At 39.7% G+C, this 24,313-nt stretch overlaps 1 protein-coding gene and 1 long non-coding RNA gene across 2 annotated transcripts in view; both read left to right on the top strand.

Moving 5' to 3' along the window:
- The window catches only part of LOC103513957 (26S proteasome non-ATPase regulatory subunit 1-like), a 31,164-nt gene that overhangs the window by 5,874 nt on the left and 977 nt on the right, over window positions 1–24,313 (top strand). The window contains exons 8-11 of the mRNA XM_026827040.1: window positions 13,114–13,209; window positions 13,616–13,708; window positions 14,244–14,363; window positions 15,024–15,184. Of these exons, the coding sequence (XP_026682841.1) occupies window positions 13,114–13,209; window positions 13,616–13,708; window positions 14,244–14,363; window positions 15,024–15,184 (470 nt within the window). The remainder of the gene's footprint in view (window positions 1–13,113; window positions 13,210–13,615; window positions 13,709–14,243; window positions 14,364–15,023; window positions 15,185–24,313) is intronic.
- On the top strand, window positions 9,773–10,706 carry LOC113469383. The gene is made up of 2 exons (XR_003392827.1): window positions 9,773–9,912; window positions 10,590–10,706. It is a non-coding gene; the product is annotated as an uncharacterized LOC113469383 (long non-coding RNA).

The following is a 24,313-nucleotide window of genomic DNA, read 5'->3' as shown; positions in this document are numbered from 1 at the left end:
CTCTTAAAACCCCTTAAAAAAAAAAAAAAAAAAAAAAACTTTTTGAAGATTGTAAACACTGTTGTAATTTATTAATTGTGTATTAACAAAATATATGTATACGTATCTACTTATTTCAGGATGATGCTGTGACTGGAGAGGCGGCAGGTATAGCTATGGGCTTGGTACTGCTTGGTTCCAAGAGTGAGAGCGCTATCCAGGATATGGTGGCCGTAAGTATACCTGTCTATCCACTTTACAAAATCTTTCCTTTTTATACCTGTCTATCCACTTTACAAGACCTTTCCTCAGTATACCTGTCTACTGTCTATCCACTTTACAACACCTTTCGTCATTCATTAGGCAATCTTTTATGTAAAATGAAACCAACAGAAGTGATATTTGTGGAACGGCTGGCTTTCTCCTATCCTGTCTTCCTTCTCTCTTTGACTGCCATTTTTATTTCGTAGCAGTGAAACAACTGCTACATTAGACTCGTGTAGTCTGTGTCGCAGCATGTCCATCTCGTAGTATGCCTCTCATCAGATGGGCGAGAAGAAACAGAATAGTTCCCATTTAGGTGCTGGGTCATCTATTGATTTTTTTTCAATACTTTTAGTTTTATTTATTACAAATTAACAATCGCAGAAAATTAATAAATGAAATACATAATATTAGTCAAAGAGAAAAACGTTATGTTCATTAATTTTCTCAATGAATTTATTTTCTCAATGTTTCAGTACGCCAAGGAAACTCAACACGAGAAGATCCTGCGTGGTTTAGCCGTGGGCATTTCATTTATCATGTATGGACAACTGGAAAATGCTGACGATCTAGTCAGAGATCTGTGTGAGGAAAAGGTAAGTAGGGTATTGCAACCAGAAGTAGGTAGAAAAAGATATGGTCTCTGTTGCTCCAGTGTTATAAAAAGTATCGCTATGGAGGTTTTAGGATTTAGGGGGTCTACTCCCATAACTTTTATGACATCACTAACCGTTTAGTCAGTAGAGCTTTAATTCGCCCAAAATCGGCCACTATCAGGGCCTTGGATGGCCCCCCTTGAGCTTCATTTTTCACCTTTATTGTAGACTAGACTTCATCCTTGTCATATTTCGGGACTACATTACCAAATTTCAAGTCTAGATTACACCGTTATCGAGAAATTATGTTTGCAGACAAACACACAGAGACTATTCACACATTTTTTTGGAGGTTTTAGGATTTAGGGGGTCTACTCCCATAACTTTTATGACATCACTAACCGTTTAGTCAGTAGAGCTTTAATTCGCCCAAAACCGGCCACTATCAGGGCCTTGTACGGCCCCCTTTAGCTTCATTTTCCCCTTTACTGTAGACCAGACTTCATCCTTGTCATATTTCAGGACTATATATGTACCTACCAAATTTCAAGTCTAGAATACAATACACCGTTATCGAGAAATTATGTTTGCAGACAAACACACAGAGACTATTCACACATTTTTGAAGTACTTTAAACCTTCTCTCTTCTCGACACTTCAAAGACTTCTACATGTAGCGACCAAGTAAAACATATTAACCCATTAGTTCCTCATTTTTCTCTCCCTCAGGACGCTATTCTACGTCGCTCCGGCATGTACACGATCGCCATGGCGTACTGTGGTTCTGGATCTAATGTAGCGATAAGCTCCCACCCCGGCCCGGGCACTGAGTCCACCCCCATCACCCCCGGCCTTGAAACTAAAACCGAGTCTCTGGTAGGTGATTCTACTCATTATTATTTTTTAACTTGAATAAAACTTTAAAATATACTAAAAATTTATGATGGAACACATGAATTGATATCACCTGAGAAAGGCTGCTGTTGCTCTTTTTCGACTGCTCACATTAGATTAACAGTTAGCGGTAGTTTCAACAGCATATTGGCAGTTAGTTACCTATATTTCGACCTCTTTTCTGACTTAACTTATCGTATTGTAAAAAACCGCTCCGGGATGTACACGATCGCCATGGCGTACTGTGGTTCTGGATCTAATGTAGCGACCAAGCGACTTCTACATGTAGCGGTTTCGGATGTGAATGATGATGTGAGGAGAGAAGCGGTGACCGCTCTAGGATTTATTCTGTTCAGGTAAGTTTCTTATTCCTCCTTTCCCCCCATTTTTTGAAAAGAATATGAAAAGCAAAAATTTTAACCCATTAGTTCCTCATTTTTCTCTCCCTCAGGACGCTATTCTACGTCGCTCCGGCATGTACACGATCGCCATGGCGTACCGTGGTTCTGGATCTAATGTAGCGACCAAGCGACTTCTACATGTAGCAACCAAGCGACTTCTTCATGTAGCGACCAAGTAAAACATATTAACCCATTAGTTCCTCATTTTTCTTCCCTCAGGACGCTATTCTACGCCGCTCCGGGGCATTAGAATGAACCTTGTTTGACACTACCGGGGATCGAACCCGGGACTTTCGGCGTGCAAACCTAGTGTGTTACCCATTCGGCCACATAGGTTGCTTTATTGTTCTTATTTTTGTATTTTTAACTTTTTCCCGGTATCACATCAGTCATTGAAATGTGGTGACAGAAATGGGCGGAGGGAGCGAGTGTGTTTTCGTGTGAAAGTGAGAGTGAGATAAATGCTCATCCCAGTCAGACTAGTGACAGTCAAAATTTTGACAGAAATGGGCGGAGGGAGCGAGAGTGTTTTCGTGTGAAAGTGAGATAAATGCTCGTCCCAGTCAGACTAGTGACAGTCAAAATTTCACTCCCATGTGAGAGAGAAAAAACGAGGGAGAGTGTGGGTGTGAGAGAGAAAAGAGAATTAGAAAGAGGTAAAATAAATCGCGAGAGAGAGAGAGGGTGGGTGAGGGAGAGGGAAAGAAAGAGGGGGAAAGAGAATGAGAAAGAGCTAAAATAAATCAGAGGGAGATAGAAAAAGAGAGAGCTGATGAGAGAATTCCTAGGTGTTGTGGTTCTCGAGATAGAGCGATCAGTGTGTGAACTATGAAATGTGAACTGTGAATGAGTTTTTGTTTTTATAATATAAGAAGATAAATGTTGTCCAGAAAGAAAGATTTCCTTAATTTTTCCCTTCTCAAAGAAACAAACTTTGAAATAATATAAAGGTTGTACAGATTTTTTTTCCTTCTCTTCTCAAATAATATACAGGCTATTCAAAACTAGCTTTATTCTTTGTTACCTTCTCAAATAATAAAATCAATCAATCAATCAATCAATCAATCAATCAATCAATCAATCAATCAATCAATCCAATCATACATGGTGTTGAGAATTAGGTACATACTGCTAAAATTAAAAATATCGTAAATCAAACGCTCTCTTTGTTTTGAAAGTTTACAATTTTCTAAATTTAAAATCAGTAATTTACATGTTAAATTAACTAAATTACATGTTTAAAATATCTTATAATACGAGTATCACTTATCAATTTGTTCTAGTTTTAATCTAGGTATGTATAAATCATGCTATCATTAAGAATATCGTAAATCAAACGCTCTCTTTGTTCTGAAAGTTTACAATTTTCTAAAACTAAAATCAGTAATTTACATGTTAAAAAATTAACTAAATTACATGTTTAAAATATCCTATAATACGAGTATCACTTATCAATTTGTTCTAGTTTTAATCTAGGTATGTATAAATCATGCTATTGCGGGCATTTATACAGAGTATAGCATTAAGAATATCGTAAATCAAACGCTCTCTTTGTTCTGAAAGTTTACAATTTTCTAAAACTAAAATCAGTAATTTACATGTTAAAAAAATTAACTAAATTACATGTTTAAAATATCCTACAATACGAGTATCACTTAACAATTTGTTCTAGTTTTAATCTAGGTATGTATAAATCATGCTATTGGGGACATTTACACAGAGTATAGGGATATTTGCACAGAAATATAGGGGCATTAGCACAGAACTATCTATAGGAGTAATTACACAGAAGTATAGGTTTATTTACACAGAACTATAAATGCAGGGAGTTCAGGGGATATAACACCGATTATCACGAGGGTACTGCTGAATTTGAATAGCATAGCATTAGAATGAACCGGGGAGGGGGGGGGGGTCGTGGTTTCGATTCCTCCCGTCCCGGGCGAACTTTATCCTACACAGATAAGCTTCGTTCTCGGAACAACTGGCTTTCTCCTATCCTTTACTCTTGGATTTAAGGACGACAAGACCTCCGTTTTTACCTACAGTTCGCTCTATCGAACCTCTTTTGAGATCTGACTTCTTGTGATGTTCTTTATAAATTGATTGCTCTTTCTCTCTCTCTCTTTCTCTCCCTCTCCCTCTCCCTCCCCCTCCCTCTTATTTATTTAGGAGCTCGGCGTTTTCCTTATTTTTTTTCCTCTTTGGAATTTCATTTCAAAGAGATAATTTAATGACTAGTGACCGTGAAAACCATTTCTCTTTAGAGATAAGACAGGAAAAATATTTTGGAGAAAGAACGAAAAAGAGAAAGAAGGAGACAAAGAGAAAGAGAGAGAGAGAGAAAGAAGGAATTTTTCGATTTTGTTTTCTCTCTCTTTCTTCCACATTTTCTTATTTACGGGAGACATCACTCCCGTGATTCCCACTCTTCTCTCTCTCTCTCGTGTTTTAAACCGCGACGTCTTATTCTTATTATTTTAAATAATCTTCCAAGGGGATTTAAAAATCACTTTATTTCGAAGCTTTGTGACGAAGTGTGTGAAAATCCCTCTCCCATCCCCAAAAATCCCCCTTTCTCCCTCTCCCTTCCCCAAAAATCCCTCTTCCTCTCTCTCTCTCTCTCTCTCTCTCTCTCTTTTTTTTTAGAAGAACCCTCTCCCTCTCTCTCTCTCTCTCTCTCTCTCTCTCTTTTTTTTTAGAAGAAAGAAAAACGTGTTGTTTTATGCATACAGTAATCCAAAGGCAGGGGGAAAATCGGGAGAAATTTTTCGGAAGAAAGAAAATTTTGGTTCAGACAGTAAAAATCCATCAAGATGAAAAAATAAAAAGTCAATAAACAGAACTTAACAAAGATTTGAAAATTAAGGTTTAGAAAATTAGATTTAGCTGATGTAGTAAATGATTTTCTTATAAACTATGGTAGTATGGTAACAATATTTCAAATATTTGTGAGTTTGTGACGTAAATCGTTTCTTAAAATTGGACTACTGGGGATAATACTGGACCTAAGACTAGTAGAATACTTTTATTTACAAAATATGTATATGAAACAACATTGTACGTTTAATCCACAAGATGGATATAGACCTCATATCTTTCCTTTCAAATTCTTCTCGCTCTCTTCCCCCGCAATTTTGCCTCTGACGTCTTTGCCCTTGCCACAATTTCTCCTCCTTAACGGAGCCGTATTCAGGATTTTGTCAAGAGGGGGGCCGAGAGTCGAAACGGTGATGAACCGGGGGGTGGATGATAGCCACACTGCCCTCACATCACTTGAGGTCACGTGACGTGATAGTAGTCTGGCTGTCCTGAACGAAATTACCTACAATATTATGGGAAAACTTTGAACTACATCCCATGACTTCACGTGACTTGATAGTAGTGTGTTTCTAACCTTAAAAGGCTAGAGAGATCATCAATTCACAAAGCCACCTGTAATTTACATAATTATGTTTGTCAGTACTCAGTAGAGCACTTACGTAGTGGTCAAGTAGCTTATGATTTTGAAACATCACCCAAGTAAGTGCAACTGATCTATTTCCCTCTTCTATAGGAGAGAGGGTGGGAGGAAAAAGAGGAAGGGTGAGAGTCAAAAAGCAAAAATATAATCTGTAAAAATAAATAAATCTACTTTTGGTGCTCCAACTTCTTTGCTTCTATTTCTATGCGAATCTACTTTACTACTTTTCTATTTTTAGTTTCAAATCATACCTTCTCCTAAATTTCTGTCCACCTCTATTTTTTCATCCCCTTCTTTCCTTCATTCTCCCTCTCCTCTCTTATTAATTTTTCCCTTCATTCTCCCTCTCCTCTCTTATTCATTTTTCCCTTCATTCTCCCTCCCTTCTCTTCTTCATTGTCCTTCCTTCTTCTCCCTTCTCTCCTTCTTCATTCTTCTTCCCTTCTTTCCTCATTTTTTCTCCCATCTCTTCTCCGATTCTCTCACCTTCCCTCTTCTTCGCTTCTCATTTTTCTCTCCCTCCCCCCCATCTCTTCCCCTCACCTCTCCCTCCCATCTCTTCTTCATTGAACCGTTTTCGTCGAAAAATGGGAAAGTTCACAGCATTGGAAATAATTAAATGAGACGCAGTCACTGGAAATTAACCCCTTTCTGTCAAGCCGGTCTAGAAAGAAAGCCAGCCGTTCCGAGAACGAAGCTTATCTGTTTAGGATAAAATTTGCTAGTAAGCTTGGAAGGTCAGCCTGTCTTGTAAGCGTTAGGTCGCGGGTTCGTTTCGCCGCCCGGGGCGAATTTTTAGATGTTTGATAAAAGAAATCGTAACAGCGGAGGTTTTATGGTCCCGAAATTCTATTTTTAGTTTCAAATCATACCTTATCCTAAATTTCTGTCCACCTCCATTTTTTCATCCCCTTCTCTCCTCCTTCATTCTCCCTCTTCTCTATCTTATTCATTTTTCCCTTCATTCTCCCTCCCTCCCTTCTCTTCTTCATTGTCCTTCCCTCTTCTCCCTTCTCTGCTCTATCTTTTCTCTCCTTCCCTTCTTTCCTCATTTTTCCCCCCATCTCTTCTCCGATTCTCTCACCTTCCCTCTTCGCTTCTCATTTTTCTCTCCCTCCCCCCCATCTCTTCCCCTCACCTCTCCCTCCCATCTCTTCGCCTTCATTGAACTGTTTTCGTCGAGAAATGGGAAAGTTCACAGCATTGGAAATAATTAAATGAGACGCAGTCACTGGAAATTAACCCCTTTCTGTCAACCCGGTGGTCTAGAAAGAAAGCCAGCCGTTCCGAGAACGAAGCTTATCTGTTTAGGATAAAATTTGCTAGTAAGCTTGGAAGGTCAACCTGTCTTGTAAGCGTTAGGTCGCGGGTTCGTTTCGCCGCCCGGGGCGAATTTTTAGATGTTTGAGGAGGTTTTATAGTCCCGAAATCGAAGAAAGAAGAAAGACAGGATAGGAGAAAACCAGCCTCCCTGTGAGAACAAACCTTAGCCGTTCAAGATAATGTCCGTCCAGGGCGGGAATAGAACCTGCAACCTGGCGCCCATATGAGGCGCAAGCTTATTATAGCCTGGCTGGGGCGAACTTTATCCTAAACAGATAAGGTTCGTTCTCGGAACGGCTGGCTTTGATTTCGGGACGATAAAGGGTCAACATTGAGGATGTCCGTCGAGGAGTGGTCTGACTGGGTGCAGTCCGGGAGATGGGACGATAAGTTGACGTCTGTGAAGGGGACGTACGGGTGATCGTGGGGGTTGTGATGGGGGTTGGAATGGATCGTGTGATAATGACGTGGTCATTTTTGACTCGCGCGCCCATATGAGGCGCAAGCTTATTATAGCCTGGCTGGGGCGAACTTTATCCTAAACAGATAAGGTTCGTTCTCGGAACGGCTGGCTATCCTACTCTTTGATTTCGGGACGATAAGACATCCCCTATTACGATTTCTTCAGACCTCTGCTGATCAAGTTCCCTCTACCAAACTCCACTCGTCTGTCGATGGTGGGATTCGAACCCGGGACCTTCTGCATGGCAAGCAAGCGCGTTACCACTGGACCAAACGTGCCCCCGGGTCAACATTGAGGATGTCCGTCGAGGAGTGGTCTGACTGGGTGCAGTCCGGGAGATGGGACGATAAGTTGACGTCTGTGAAGGGGATGTACGGGTGATCGTGGGGGTTGTGATGGGGGTTGGAATGGATCGTGTGATAATGACGTGGTCGTTTTTGACTCGTGATAAGTTGACGTCTGTGAAGGGGACGTACGGGTGATCGTGGGGGTTGTGATGGGGGTTGGAATGGATCGTGTGATAATGACGTGGTCGTTTTTGACTCGCGGAGGCGCCCGTGGTTTGTCGCCGAAATAAGGGCAGGTGCACGGGCGGTTAAGGTTCTCATCGGGTAGCGTCACATGCTTGGTGGTTGTGGAGTTCTCAGACGCAGTGACGATTGTTCTCGCCAGTTTTGGCGTCGAATTTGAGTCGTTCCCCGTCGTGGCATTGGCTCGAAGTAAGGGCAGGTGCACGGGCGGTTAAGGTTCTCATCGGGTAGCGTCACATGCTTGGTGGTTGTGGAGTTCTCAGACGCAGTGACAATTGTTCTCGCCAGTTTTGGCGTCGAATTAGAGTCGTTCCCCGTCGTTGCATTGGCCCCCCCTTCGGATTTGAACCTCGTGAGGGGCTGGTCTTCGGCGATGGACTCCTGGTGGTAGCGGCTGTTGAGGGGCGGCCCACCGAGCGTGTTGCGTCTCTTCCGGCGGATGCCGGGTTTCCGGTTGATCTTGTAGGACTGGTGCTGCTGGAGGGAACTGGAGGACTTGCGACGGCGCGATAGGCTTTGGCGAAGCGTTTGACTGGTGGATGACGAATCAATCAATCCAATCATACATGGTGTTGAGAATTAGGTACATACTGCTAAAATTAAAAATAAAAAAAAAAAAAAAATTTTTTTTTTCTGAAAGTTTACAATTTTCTAAAACTAAAATCAGTAATTTACATGTTAAAAAATGGGGGGGGGCGAGAGTCCAAACAGTGATGTACAGAATTCAAGCCTGGCTTACAGGAAAGGAGATAAAATGAAGGTCGAGGAAGGCTCGGGCCCCCTTAGTTCGGTCCTGGGCCGAACCGTTTATTTCTCGAGCTATCGCAAAAAAGAGGTCAATCATAAAAAAAAGCAAATTGAGCAGTTTAAGATTGCAGTTGCTATGCATGAAAAATGTCCCAAAGCGGACAAACATAAAATTGACATGACGCTGTAAACACGGTCAGTCCACTATAGTAACGCGCTTGCTTGCCAAGCAGAAAGAAGGTCGCGAGTTTGATGCCCACCATCGACAAAAATTTGTAGGTACTCGTTTTTTGATTGCAAATATTTCAACGAATTACTTTCTGATGTTCTCGTGTTGACCCACTAAATGGGAAGTATTTTGTGTCTCTTCTTACCCATCTGATGAGAGGGATGGGCATGCTACGACACAGACCACATGAGTCTAAAATAGCAGTTGTTTCATTGCTACGAAATAAAAAGGGCGGTGAAAAACTCATCTTTAAAAAATAAATAAACACGATTGTCTACGTTCTTAAAAATGAAATTAAAAATTAAATTCTCTTTGGGTTGGGTTAAGTTAGGTTGGGTTAGGTTAGGTTAGGTTGGGTTAGGTTAGGTTAGGTTTGGAATCATACAAAATTTCGTCCTCTTTTTTATATTATTATACCTATTATAAAAACTATTTTTTCGATGTAAAATGGGTAAATAACATCAACACGTAACTTTTTCGAGGTCGAATTTTTGGAAAATGCAATGTTATCGAGAAAAGACGTTTACCTGCAAACGTTTTTTTTGTTCGCCTTCGCTAAAACTCTCTAAAAAAATACGGCAGCCATGGCGAAAGAAAATACGCTTTTTGTAAAAATACGCCTTCATTTCAAATGTGCTTTGTAATGTAAACAAAAGATTTCAGTTTCGGTTTTTTGGTCGTTCGCAGTTATTTCGGTCCTCGTAGCCATGGCGAAAGAAAATACGCTTTTTGTAAAAATACGCCTTCATTTCAAATGTGCTTTGTAATGTAAACAAAAGATTTCAGTTTCGGTCTTTCGGTTTTTTGGTCGTTCGCAGTTATTTCGGTCCTCATATTTTTGTAAAAATACGCCTTCATTTCAAATGTGCTTTGTAATGTAAACAAAAGATTTCAGTTTCGGTTTTTTGGTCGTTCGCAGTTATTCCGGTCCTCATATTTTATCGTTTTTCCTTTAAAATCCGTGTAATTTAAACCTTTTTCCGTTTCCTTACATACAGGAAATCATCATGCTTACATCCGCAGGTAAGTTGAACCCTGGGTTTTGTTTCACGGGGTTAAAAACGCAAAATGAACACTCTAGGTAGTTGACCACTTTTGGTCCTGTACCCTTGGGGGTTCTGTGACATGAACTGATACCTTATCAAAGACCATGGTCCCTGTTGAAAAGAAATAGCCTCTCTGATTATGAAATGCTTCCTTGAATTCCCTGCTTACAGAGCTAAATTCCTTTCAATACATAGGGTACTGTCTTGTGAAACTAGCTGACTCATGCAAGTAAAATTAGAAGTGGTTTACAAAGTGTGGAACTTTCAGAAAATAAACCTGTACACAGCTCTTGAAGGTCCAATCAGACTCGAAATGCATCGAAAAATCTCCATTATGTGCTAAACACTTTTGCCAAATTTTGTCAAAATCAGACAAACCATTCAGAAGTTATTATGAAACAAACTTACCTACAGACACAGACCAACTTGGTGGACAAATTTTCATACAGACATAGAACAACTTTAGTACAGGCCCTGCCATGCAAAAAAAGGGGGGGGGAATGTATCTTAGAAGAGGGGAAATTGTCTCCATATCCTAAAGGAAAATATGACTCTAGTGACTTGCTTAAAGATGACTTATGATAACAGTCTCATTCCATGACTATTTTCATTATTCTCCCTTTAATTAAATCACCTCTTCATTATCATTTTCAGCGGGGGTGATCTCACTCCTTGATGATCCAATGATTGAGCTCAAGGAATTCTCGTTGAAGAAGTTGAATGACATTGTGGATGATTTTTGGCCTGAGGTGTCGGAAGCCATCCAGAAAATGTAAGTTTAGAAGATAGAAAAGGAAATTTGAAGTTATGGTAAATACTTGAGAAAGTACCAATATGGTATTTTTATTATAAGAAAAAGAAGAGGTAGAAGAAGAAAAAGGAAAAAAAAGTATTTTGTTTTAGAATGAGAAAGAGAAGCAACTGCAGGCGCGAATCACCAAGCTATCTAAAATCCTGAGTGGTGAAGTTAGCATTGATTTGCACCTCCAATTCCTCATCCGAAGTAACAAGACGGATATGCTCATCTTGAAGAACACTAAAGAGAGTGAGTAGTGGTGCACCCCTGTCAGAACGGCTGGCTTTCTTCTATCCTGTCTTCCTTCTCTCTTCGCTTTCAAGACGATAAAACCTTAGCATTTACAGGTCCTTCTATCAAACCTCTTAGGAATGAACTTCTTGATGAGCCCTATTAATTTTGGTTGGGTCCACAATTAAATCGACTAAGCAATCTTTGGTGACTTGGATTTTACCGTCCATTCAGCGACAAGTTACTGAAGCTACCCACCGTCTCACCAAATCTGAGTGGAGCCGGGAAACCGCAACTTAGGAATGGGTTTTGCTTCAAAGAGGTGACATTTTTTAATTGGATGATTCGGATTTCTCATTATTTTGGACGAAATCCAGGATGTGACATAAGGAAAAAATTTGTGTAGATAAATTCTCATATTTTACCGTCCATTCAGCGACAAGTTACTGAAGCTACCCACCGTCTCACCAAATCTGAGTGGAGCCGGGAAACCGCAACTTAGGAATTCGTTTTGCTTCAAAGAGGTGACATTTTTTAATTGGATGATTCGGATTTCTCATTATTTTGGACGAAATCCAGGATGCGACCAAAGGAAGAAATTTGTGCAGATAAATTCTCATTTTTCCCCAGGTATCCGAGTGTCCATCTGTCACACAGCCACCATCATCGCTAACGCCTTCATGCACAGTGGTACAACTAGCGATCAATTCCTGCGGGATAATCTGGAGTGGTTAGCCCGCGCTACAAACTGGGCCAAGCTGACAGCCACAGCCAGTTTGGGTGAGTTGAAACTTTGAAATAGGGTTGTACTTAAACAGGAGGTCGTGGGTTCAGCCGAGGTATGGAATTTTACCCTCAATATTCTAATTTGAGAATGTGACCACAGTAATAATAGTAGTCTGCTGTTGGAGTAAAGGGATTTTTCAGTCGTTGTTGTTCTAGCAGCTTTAGCTATGGCCGAAAGGTGACAAAATAGAGAAAATATCTCTTCTATGAGCCATACATCAGGGTGATAGTCTCTAGCTATCTTTAATTTGTGCCGGCATTGGACTTTTCAGTCCTATGCAGGTAGTATAAATAAGCATATTGATGGTAGACTCAGTAACTTTGTGAAGGTCCATTTTAATATCTAAATATGAAAATAACTTTTACTCTTCACTGGTTTTCCAGTGAAGAGTAAAAGTCAAACCAGTGAAGAGTAAAAGTTATTTTCATATTTAGATAGTATAAATAAGGACTATTATTAGTTAATGTGATTTCTCAATATTTAGCCTCAAGATACCATGTTATCTTAAGGCTAAATATTGAGAAATCACATTGATTGATCTCAGGTACCATAAGCTTTGTACAAAACAATACAGTTATTATTAGTTATTACGCCTAATATTGCGGCCCCTTCTCTCTCTTTTCAGGTGTCATACATCGGGGCCACGAAACCGAAGCTCTGGCCCACATGCAATCCTATCTGCCTCGGGAAACAGGGCCCACCTCTGGCTATTACGAGGGTGGAGGCCTGTATGCCCTGGGCCTCATACATGCCAACCACGGGGCCGTTATCAATGACTACCTGTTGGGCCAGGTTAAAGATGCTACCAATGAGGTAAGGACCATCAGTATAGGATAGGCGATTTTACGCTTGGACCCGGTCCACTATCAGCTTTATTATTTATTTATCGTATGACTAATTATACTACATTCATAATAATATTATAAAAAATATTTCATAATATTATAATATCAGCTTTATTATTATTATTATTTTAATAGCTTTGATAGAGGGAACTGTAACTGCTGTGGTCCTTTCCTCCCAAAATCGAAGAGACAAGAAAGACAGGATAAGAGAAAGCCAACCGTTCCGAGAACAAACCTTATCTCTCCAGGATAAAACTCGCCTCGGGTGGAAATCGAACCCGCAACCTAGCGTTTAGAAGTCAAGAGCGCTACCTTCCAAGCAAACTATACTGCCCAAATGTGATAGCTGGAGTTTTCCATATTGTAAATGTGTAATTCAAATATGTTTTTATTGACAAATGGACAAATAAAAATACATTTATGGATTAATTAATATTATTATTGTTATTATATTTTAATTTATTATTATTATTTTCACTTTTTCATATTTTGTTCTAACCTCATTTATTTGATTCTCAGATGGTGAGGCATGGAGGTTGTTTGGGTCTGGGCCTGGCAGCTATGGGCTCAGCTCGGGACGATATCTATGAACAACTCAAATTCAACCTTTATCAGGTAAGTGAACAAACCTACAATAAACATCAGAAAATATGTACGTGACTGAAGAGTTTGTAGTTCTGTAAAGATCCATTTTCAACTATTGGGTTCTATGGAAATACACAAAAGTGAAGTAGTTTTCGTTTTCCATACAATTCATTGATCAGAAAAGGTATAAATTTTTGAAGACATTATTTTTTTTCGGTCTCATTTGAGAAATTTAAACAATGTGTTGTATTGTATTTTATGTTTTGTTGATTTAACAGCTTGTCTAAAGCCAGGGATATGATGGTCTCCAGCCAGGTTTATCTAGCTCCTCCTGGACTACTTACTAGAATGTGCGATCAGCCATCAAGAGGACTTGGTCTTCTTTTGAAGCTCCCAAAAGTGTAAACCATCTTTTTACTTTCTGGAATTCTTTCAGGATGATGCTGTGACTGGAGAGGCGGCAGGTATAGCTATGGGCTTGGTACTGCTTGGTTCCAAGAGTGAGAGTGCTATCCAGGATATGGTGGCCGTAAGTATACCTGTCTATCCACTTTACAAAATCTTTCCTTATTATACCTGTCTAACGTGACGTCATCGCGTATGCCCCGACGTCAGGATATATCTTTTTCAAAATTTACCGCTATATTTCAAATCAATTTATTTGGGGATCTAAAACACGTAGAAGAAATATATTTCTATGCTTCCACATGTGCCAAATACTGGAATACATCAAAACATTGTCAAAAAATATAAAATCCCTTTTGAAAGTTGATAAAATGACTCACGCATACAAATTCTATACCATTTTTACATAGATGTGCTAGAAACATGGGTTTTCAGATTCACCAGTCGATTGTCATTTTCTTCTCCCATATCCAGAAAATATCTTGGGAATGGTAAAGGATTTTTGAGGTTTGAATCCCTAACCGTTTCCAAAATATGGCCATTTAATGTATTGAGGTCTAAGTTGCAGACCTTTTGGAAAGCATACGGTGGGTAAGTACAACTAAATTTCTTTTCCAATATGTTTCCAATAAATTTTGAATTCTCTCTTCATGTTTCAGTACGCCAAGGAAACTCAGCACGAAAAAATCCTGCGAGGTTTAGCCGTGGGCATTTCATTCATCATGTACGGACAGCTGGAAAATGCTGACGATCTAGTGAGAGATCTGTGCGAGGAAAAGGTAAGTGGGGATGTTCTAAATTAGAAAGTATATGAAATAAGGTAAATTAATTCGAATAAAGATAAATTAATTTGAACAAAAATACAAAGAGAAGGTAGTAATTTAACAAATGCTGATCATTCATCATGTACGGACAACTGGAATATCCTGACGATTTACGATTTAGTGAGGGATCTGTGCGAGGAAAAAGTAAGTAGGGGTGTTTCAATCAAAAAGAGTCAGTCTAGTTAGCTTGGAAGACAGGGTGCACTGGAAAAAATCCACATTGAAATTCAAGGAAAATTCTAAATCAGAAGAAATGTACATTGACCCAGGTCCAAGGTGTAAGGTTGTTACAGTTTTCTGTTTTCTCTATCAAGTGCTGGTCGCGGATTGGATTCCCACCCGGGGTCTCCTACCCTGTCTTCCTTCTCTCTTCCATTTTGGGGGCAATAAGACCAATGTAGCGACCAGGCGACTTTAAATAAAACATTTAACCCATTAGTTCCTCATTTTTCTCTCCCTCAGGACGCTATTCTACGTCGCTCCGGCATGTACACGATCGCCATGGCGTACTGTGGTTCTGGATCTAATGTAGCGACCAAGCGACTTCTACATGTAGCGATCAAGCGAATTTAAACATATTTTAACCCATTAGTTCCTTATTTTTCTCTCCCTCAGGACGCTATTCTACGTCGCTCCGGCATGTACACGATCGCCATGGCATACTGTGGTTCTGGATCTAATGTAGCGACCAAGCGACTTCTACATGTAGCGGTTTCGGATGTGAATGATGATGTGAGAAGAGAAGCGGTGACCGCTCTAGGATTTATTCTGTTCAGGTAAGATTCTTATTCCTCCTTTCCCCCCCATTTTTTAAAAAGAATATGAAAAGCAAAGAATGGAGTGTATGGATCAGAGTGAAAGAAAGTGGATGAGAAAAGAGAAAAATGTTGAGAAACATCCAATTCGTAGGTTAACACTCGTATATGTATATGAACAAGAATGATCGTTCTTAGATCAGTCTCAAGTCAAAATTGACCAATCAAATGCCTTGAGACTATGCTTAGCACGAACTTAAGAGCCAGCATTTTGTTCATAAATATGGGTGTAAGACTTTGAAAAGATATCTTTATTGAAAACAACATAATAGAATACATACACATGCATACCTCATTTACACTCCTAGGATGAGACTTCTGTCACAAATTTAATTAAAGCTTGTGTCAAGGTTGCGTTTTTTTTTCTGTGATTCTAAATATCTATTGTAAATGTTACAACAGAACACCCAAATAAGCACCATTCAATAGGATAAGGAAAGTCGTGTGATGTTCACACCAGATTTTTTTCCCTGTGATTCTAAATATCTGTGTGGAGTACCTATGTTGCAATCCACATGGCCTGTAAGACCGTCCTCGTTCATCCTACGTCCACAATACGTCCACACCATGAACTTTATTTTTATTTTATTCCACTTTTTCTTCATTCTTTTCCTTTTTTATTTTTCTATTACTATCTATTCTTCTTTCTGTTTCCTTTTCTTCTTCTTCTCTCAATTACTACCCAAGTACTTTTTTTTTCATTCTTCTTCTATCTCTTTTCCCACAGCTATTCTTTTTTCTGTTTCCTTTTCGTTTTTTTTCCTTTTCCTCTTTCCCTTCCTTCAATTACTACTCCCCTTCTCATTCTCTTCCCATTTGTTTTTCCATTCCTGATGTCTATCCTTTTTTCTCTGTTTCCTTTTCTTCCCTCTCCTTTTTCTCCTCCTCCTCTCCGCTCTCCTCCTCCTCCTCCTTCTCCTTCTCCTTCTCCTTAAGTCAAAGGGGCGGGCGTAAGTGACAAAAAAAAAAAAAATGAGATGAACACATAGACATACTACGTCTAAGAGATACTATTGATAGCACGAACAGGCGTATGTGATTTCTAAACCATTGTGAAATTATGTGAATATAATTATTAATCTTTTACGTTTAGGCGTATGTGATATTTGCGGAAATAATTGCAGCACAAATAGACTGAAGTGCGCTTAGGAAAAATTTGATAAAATCACTTACGCCCCTTTGACTTTCTAGCGACGATTTGCTCCTACAACAAACAGAAAACGCTTTGAACCAAACACGGACAAACAAAAAAACAAAGGGTACCATCTTGTATTTCCCGTCTTGTCTACCTTCCTTGAACAAACAAACTTTCAAACAATATAGGTACTTTATACAGGTTGTTAAAAAAGATTTATCTTCTCAAACGATTAAAGAATATATGTTACTATTATTAAGTTGTAAATATTGTCAGTGCCACAATATTATGGGAAAACTTTGAACTACACCCCATGACTTCACGTGACGTGATAATACTCGTAGCGTGGCTGTCCTGAACGAAATTACCTACAATATTATGGGAAAACTTTGAACTACACCCCATGACTTCACGTGACGTGATAATACTCGTAGCGTGGCTGTCCTGAACGAAATTACCTACAATATTATGGGAAAACTTTGAACTACACCCCATGACTTCACGTGACGTGATAATACTCGTAGCGTGGCTGTCCTGAACGAAATTACCTACAATATTATGGGAAAACTTTGAACTACACCCCATGACTTCACGTGACTTGATAGTAGTGTGTTTCTAACCTTAAAAGGCTAGAGAGATCATCAATTCACAAAGCCACCTGTAATTTACATAATTATGTTTGTCAGTACTCAGTAGAGCACTTATGTAGTGGTCAAGTAGCTCTACTACACAATAATAATTACAGTCTGTATTCTGTAACTTACGAACTTAGTGGTCAAGTAGTTATTTAAAGTACAATTCCTTTGATATATTACCTTATTATTAACATCACCTTGTGGTTATTTCCATTCTAAAGAGAAAGAGAGAGAGAGAGAGAGAGAGAGAGAGGAGAGAGAGAGAGAGAGGGGGGGGATACCGACCGACATATAATTTTATTATTGCTAGACAGAGAGAGGCGACGCGACTTCAAACTTGGTTTTTATTTTATGTCTCTCTTGTCTCTTGCATTCTCTTTTTCCTCTCTCTCATTCTCCTGTCCTTCTCTTTCTCTCTGTTGGAACTATTCCCTTCTTTCTCTCTCTCCCTTCCCTCTCTCCTCCTCTTTCTCTCTCTCTCTCCCTTCCCTCTCTCCTTCTCTCTCTCTCTCTTTCTCTCTCTCTCATTCTAGTGTCACAGGTGACGTACCTAGTAACTTTCTCACTCCCTCCTCCTGTACCAAGTTCTAGTAAGAAGGAAGATAGGGAGAGAGAGAAGTAGGGGGAAAGAGAAGAAGGAAGAGGTGTAGGAGGAGAAGGAGAGGAAGAAGGAGGAGAGAGACTGGCACGGAGATTAAATAACACAGACGTAAAAAATTTTAATTGGTATTTTAAAAAAAGTGCTCGACTTTTAAACGCAGAGGGAGAGAAAAGAGGAAGAAAGAAAGGAAAGAGGAGGAGAGTTAAAGAAGAAATAAGAGATAAGATGGAGAGAAGGAAGAGAGAGTGGTAAAGGAAAGGGCTAAGAAAGAGGAGAATGGAACAGTTGCAAATGGGTAAAAATTATTAATAAATGGTCGATTCCTATGTAAAAAATTGAGATAGGGAGAGAGAGAAGTAGGGGGAAAGAGAAGAAGGAAGAGGTGTAGGAGGAGAAGGAGAGGAAGAAGGAGGAGAGAGACTGGCAGGGAGATTAAATAACACAGACGTGAAAAATTTTAATTGGTATTTTAAAAAAAGTGCTCAACTTTTAAACGCAGAGGGAGAGAAAAGAGGAAGAAAGAAAGGAAAGAGGAGGAGAGTTAAAGAAGAAATAAGGGATAAGATGGAGAGAAGGAAGAGAGAGTTGGAAAGGAAAGGGCTAAGAAAGAGGAGAATGGAACAGTTGCAAATGGGTAAAAATTATTAATAAATGGTCGATTCCTGTGTAAAAAATTATGAAAAATCCAAATTTGAGGTCAAAACTTTGAACAAATGACTGTAAAAGGTCGAAAATTCAATTTTCATTTTCCGAAAAAGAAGAAGGGTGAGAGGAGAAGAGAAGAGAGGAAAGAGAAAAGAAAAAGAGGAGGGATAAGAAAACCAGCCTCCCTGTGAGAACAAACCTTAGCCGTTCAGGATAATGTCCGTCCAGGGCGGGAATAGAACCTGCGATCTGGCGCCCATATGAGGCGCGAGCTTATTATAGCCTGGCTGGGGCGAACTTTATCCTAAACAGGTAAGGTTCGTTCTCGGAACGGATGGCTTCCTCCTATCCTACTCTTGGATTTCTGAACGATAAAACATCCCCTATTACCATTTCTTCAGACCTCTGCTGATCAAGTTCCCTCTACCAAACTCCACTCTTCCATGTCAGGTCTTTCCTAGAGATATGAGGTTCGTTCTAGAAACGGCTGGCTTTCTCCTCGTGTTTTTTGCTCGATCAAAGGGTTAAAAGCACCCACCCTCTCATCTACCTATCGCTTCCAGCAGCGTTCTAAACCTGGAAATTTCTCTAGGTCTGTCTGCTCTAGTAGAAGGAAAAATTTTGTAGAAAGAAAAGAACGAGGAGGAAGAAGAAGAAGGGTGCAGAGAAAATAAGGAAGAAAAAGAAGAAGAAGAAGGAAGCAGAGAAAATGAGGAAGAAGAAGGGTGCAGAGAAAATGAAGAAGAAGAAGAAGGATGCAGAGAAAATGAAGAAGAAGGGTGCAGAGAAAATAGGGAAGAAGAAGAAGAAGAAGAAGAAGAAGAAGAAGAAGAAGAAGAAGAAGAAGAAGAAGAAGAAGAAGGAAGCAGAGAAAATGAAGAAGAAGACGGAGGAAGCAGAGAAATGAGGAAGAAGAAGAAGAAGAAGAAGGAAGCAGAGAAAATGAGGAAGAAGAAGAAGAAGGAAGCAGAGAAAATGAAGAAGAAGAAAAGGAACCAGAGAAAATGAGGAAGAAGAAGGAAGCAGAGAAAATGAAGAAGAAGAAGAAAGCCAAAACTTTGAACAAATGACTGTAAAAGGTCGAAAATTCAATTTTCATTTTCCGAAAAAGAAGAAGGGTGAGAGGAGAAGAGAAGAGAAGAGAGGAAAGAGAAAAGAAAAAGAGGAGGGATAAGAAAGAGTTAGAGGAGGAAAGAAAAGAGAAGAGAAAAAAAGAGGAAGAGGGGAGAGGAGGAGGAAATGATAAAAGAATAGAGAGTAAAAAGAGTAGTGGAGAGAGAAAGAGAAAAAAAATAAAAGAGAGAGAGAGAGAGAGAGAGAAAAAGAGAAGAAAAAAAGAGGAAGAGGGGAGAGGAGGAGGAAATGATAAAAGAATAGAGAGTAAAAAGAGTAGTGGAGAGAGAAAGAGAAAAAAAAATAAAAGAGGGAGAGAAAAAGAGGAGAAGCAGGAGAAGAAAGAGAAGGAGATAGGGGAAGAGACAGGAAGACTGTTTATCCTGTTGGGAGAAAAAGACTCAAAAGAATAAGACTCAAAAGTCTCTCTCTGTGACCTTGAAGTCCCTGAAACATTTGCTCCTACAACAAACAGAAAACGCTTTGAACCAAACACGGACAAACAAAAAAACAAAGGGTACCTACCATCTTGTATTTCCCGTCTTGTCTACCTTCCCCGAACAAACAAACTTTCAAACAATATAGGTACTTTATACAGGTTGTTAAAAAAGAGTTATCTTCTCAAACGATCAAAGAATATACGTTATTATTATTAAGTTGTAAATGTTGTCCAGAAAGAAAAATTTCCTTAATTTTTCCCTTCTCAAAGAAACAAATTTTGAAATAATGTAAAGGTTGTAAAACACGGACAAACAAAAAAACAAAGGGTACCATCTTGTATTTCCCGTCTTGTCTACCTTCCTTGAACAAACAAACTTTCAAACAATACCTATAGGTACTTTATACAGGTTGTTAAAAAAGATTTATCTTCTCAAACGATCAAAGAATATACGTTATTATTATTAAGTTGTAAATATTTCTACCAAACTCCACTCGTCCATGTCAGGTTTTTCCTAGAGATATAAGGTTCGTTCTAGGAACGGCTGGCTTTCTCCTCGTGTTTTTTGCTCGACCAAAGGGTTAAAAGCACCCACCCTCTCATCTACCTATCGCTTCCAGCAGCGTTCTAAACCTGGAAATTTTTCTAGGTCTGTCTGCTCTAGTAGAAGGAAAAATTTTGTAGAAAGAAAAGAACGAAGAGGAAGAAGAAGAAGAAGAAGAAGAAGAAGAAGAAGAAGAAGGATGCAGAGAAAATAAGGAAGAAGAAGAAGAAGAAGAAGAAGAAGAAGAAGAAGAAGAAGAAGAAGAAGGAAGCAGAGAAAATGAGGAGGAAGAAGAAGGGTGCAGAGAAAATGAGGAAGAAGAAGAAGGGTGCAGAGAAAATAGGGAAGAAGAAGAAGGGTGCAGAGAAAATAGGGAAGAAGAAGAAGAAGGGTGCAGAGAAAATAGGGAAGAAGAAGGGTGCAGAGAAAATAGGGAAGAAGAAGAAGGGTGCAGAGAAAATGAGGAAGAAGAAGAAGGGTGCAGAGAAAATAGGGAAGAAGAAGAAGGGTGCAGAGAAAATGAGGAAGAAGAAGAAGGGTGCAGAGAAAATAGGGAAGAAGAAGAAGGGTGCAGAGAAAATGAGGAAGAAGAAGAAGGGTGCAGAGAAAATAGGGAAGAAGAAGAAGGGTGCAGAGAAAATGAGGAAGAAGAAGAAGGGTGCAGAGAAAATAGGGAAGAAGAAGAAGGGTGCAGAGAAAATGAGGAAGAAGAAGAAGGGTGCAGAGAAAATAGGGAAGAAGAAGAAGGGTGCAGAGAAAATGAGGAAGAAGAAGAAGGGTGCAGAGAAAATAGGGAAGAAGAAGAAGGGTGCAGAGAAAATGAGGAAGAAGAAGAAGGGTGCAGAGAAAATAGGGAAGAAGAAGAAGGGTGCAGAGAAAATGAGGAAGAAGAAGAAGGGTGCAGAGAAAATAGGGAAGAAGAAGAAGGGTGCAGAGAAAATGAGGAAGAAGAAGAAGGGTGCAGAGAAAATAGGGAAGACAATTTCTTAAACTTAAATCAGTAATTTACATGTTAAAAAATTAACTAAATTACATGTTTAAAATATCCTATAATACGAGTATCACTTATCAATTTGTTCTAGTTTTAATCTAGGTATGTATAAATCATGCTATCGGGGACATTTACACAGAGTATAGGGATATTTGCACAGAAATATAGGGGCATTAGCACAGAACTATCTATAGGAGTAATTAATTACACAGAAGTATAGGTTTATTTACACAGAACTATAAAAACTTATAAAATCTATAAAACTATAAATGCAGGGAGTTCAGGGGATATAACACCGATTATCACGAGGGTAGAATAGAATAGAATAGAATATACCTTGTTTATCCTGCCAGACTGAGTCTGAAAAGCCAGAGTACTGTTGAATTTGAATAGCACAGCATCAGAATGAACCTTGTTTGACACTACCGGGGATCGAACCCGGGACTTTCGGCGTGCAAACCTAGTGTGTTACCCATTCGGCCACAGAGGTTGCTTTATTGTTCTTATTTTTGTATTTTTAACTTTTTTCCCCGGTATCACATCAGTCATTGAAATGTGGTGACAGAAATGGGCGGAGGGAGCGAGAGTGTTTTCGTGTGAAAGTGAGATAAATTTAATGCTCGTCCCAGTCAGACTAGTGACAGTCAAAATTTTACTCCCATGTGAGAGACAAAAAACGAGGGAGAGTGTGTGGGTGTGAGAGAGAAAAGAGAATTAGAAAGAGGTAAAATAAATCGCGAGAGAGAGAGAGAGAGTGGGTGAGGGAGAGGGAAAGAGAGAGGCGGAAAGAGAATGAGAAAGAGCTAGAGAGGAAGGGGGGGGGGGTCGTGGTTTCGATTCCCGTCCTGTGCGAACTTTTTCCTACACAGATAAGGTTCGTTCTCGGAACAACTGGCTTTCTCCTATCCTGTCCTCCTTTTACTCTTGGATTTAAGGACGACAAGACCTCCGTTGTTACCTACAGTTCGCACTATCGAACCTCTTTTGAGATCTGACTTCTTGTGATGTTCTTTATAAATTGATTGCTCTCTCTCTCTCTCTCTCTCTCTCTCTCTCTTTCTCTCTCTCTCTCTCTTTCGTAATCAGATAGTAGCTAGGTATTAAATTATTTTTATTGTTCTAATATTATTATTTTAATCTCAAATGAAGGTAGAAACGTATGGAACAAAAAACCATAAGTACCACATTCTGTTAAAGTACCTACACAGAAATGGGCGGAGGGAGCGAGAGTGTTTTCGTGTGAAAGTGAGATAAATGCTCGTCCCAGTCAGACTAGTGACAGTCAAAATTTTACTCCCATGCGAGAGACAAAAAACGAGGGAGAGTGGGTGTGAGAGAGAAAAGAGAATTAGAAAGAGGTAAAATAAATCGCGAGAGAGAGAGGGTGGGTGAGGGAGAGGGAAAGAGAGAGGGGGAAAGAGAATGAGAAAGAGGAATTGGGGCGGGCTTGGGTATAAATAAATAAAAAAAAAAAAAAAAAATCTTGGGGGTCTCCCCTAGATTTTTTTCCCCTAAGGTGACCTAGGTTGTGCTGTAATTGGGTGAGAAGCTGAGAAGGGAAACTTTATTCTAATTCTACTTAAAAAAGTAAAATTAATGGGGAAAAAAACATGTAAAAAATGGTGTTTGCTAATTCTTGTGAAAGGGGGAAAAAATCATTATTTCTGAGTTACCCTATACATAATCTAGGTAATAGAAATTAAAACTACTTTAAGGATAAAGAAAGAGAAAACATGTTGCGTGGGTGTACCTACCTATAATAATCTTTTTACTTTCTATTTTTTTTTTAAGAGGTTTGACAGAGGGAACTGTAACTGCTATGGTCCTATCGTCCCGAAATCGAAGAGAGAACGAAGACATGATAGGAAAAAGCCAGCAGTTCCGAGAACGAACATTATCCCATCAGGATAAAATCATCGAACCCGCGGCCTAGCGCTTACAAGGCAGACGTACTACCAACTAAGCTAACTAGGCTCGCCCCGGGCGGGAATCGAACCCGCGGCCTAGCGCTTACAAGGCAGACGCACTACCAACTAAGGTAACTAGGCTGGCTATAATAATCTTTAAAAAGCAAAAATATAATCTGTAAAAATAAATAAATCTACTTTTGGTGCTCCAACTTCTTTGCTTCTATTTCTATGCGAATCTACTATTCTATTTTTAGTTTCAAATCATACCTTATCCTAAATTTCTGTCCACCTCCATTTTTTCATCCCCTTCTCTCCTCCTTCATTCTCCCTCTCCTCTATCTTATTCATTTTTCCCTTCATTCTCCCTCCCTCCCTTCTCTCCTTCATTGTCCTTCCCTCTCCGTCTTTTCTCTCCTCCTTCATTCTCCTTCCCTTCTTTCCTCATATTTCCTCCCATCTCTTCTTCGATTCTCTCACCTTCCCTCTTCGCTTCTCATTTTTCTCTCCCCCCCATCTCTTCCCCTCACCTCTCCCTCCCATCTCTTCTTCATTGAACTGTTTTCGTCGAAAAATGGGAAAGTTCACAGCATTGGAAATAATTAAATGAGACGCAGTCACTGGAAATTAACCCCCTTCTGTCAAGCCGGTCTAGAAAGAAAGCCAGCCGTTCCGAGAACGAAGCTTATCTGTTTAGGATAAAATTTGCTAGTAAGCTTGGAAGGTCAGCCTGTCTTGTAAGCGTTAGGTCGCGGGTTCGTTTCGCCGCCCGGGGCGAACTTTTAGATGTTTGATAAAAGAAATCGTAACAGCGGAGGTTTTATGGTTCCGAAATCGAAGAAAGACAGGATAGGAGAAAACCAGCCTCCCTGTGAGAACAAACCTTAGCCGTTCAGGATAATGTCCGTCCAGGGCGGGAATAGAACCTGCAACCTGGCGCCCATATGAGGCGCGAGCTTATTATAGCCAGGCTGGGGCGAACTTTATCCTAAACAGGTAAGGTTCGTTCTCGGAACGGCTGGCTATCCTACTCTTGGATTTCGGGACGATAAAACATCCCCTATTACGATTTCTTCAGAC

Source organism: Diaphorina citri, unplaced genomic scaffold (genome assembly GCF_000475195.1).
Source record: "Diaphorina citri unplaced genomic scaffold, Diaci psyllid genome assembly version 1.1 scaffold1052, whole genome shotgun sequence".
Taxonomy (NCBI): Eukaryota; Metazoa; Arthropoda; class Insecta; order Hemiptera; family Psyllidae; genus Diaphorina; species Diaphorina citri.
This window is presented reverse-complemented; position numbering and strand designations above follow the sequence as displayed.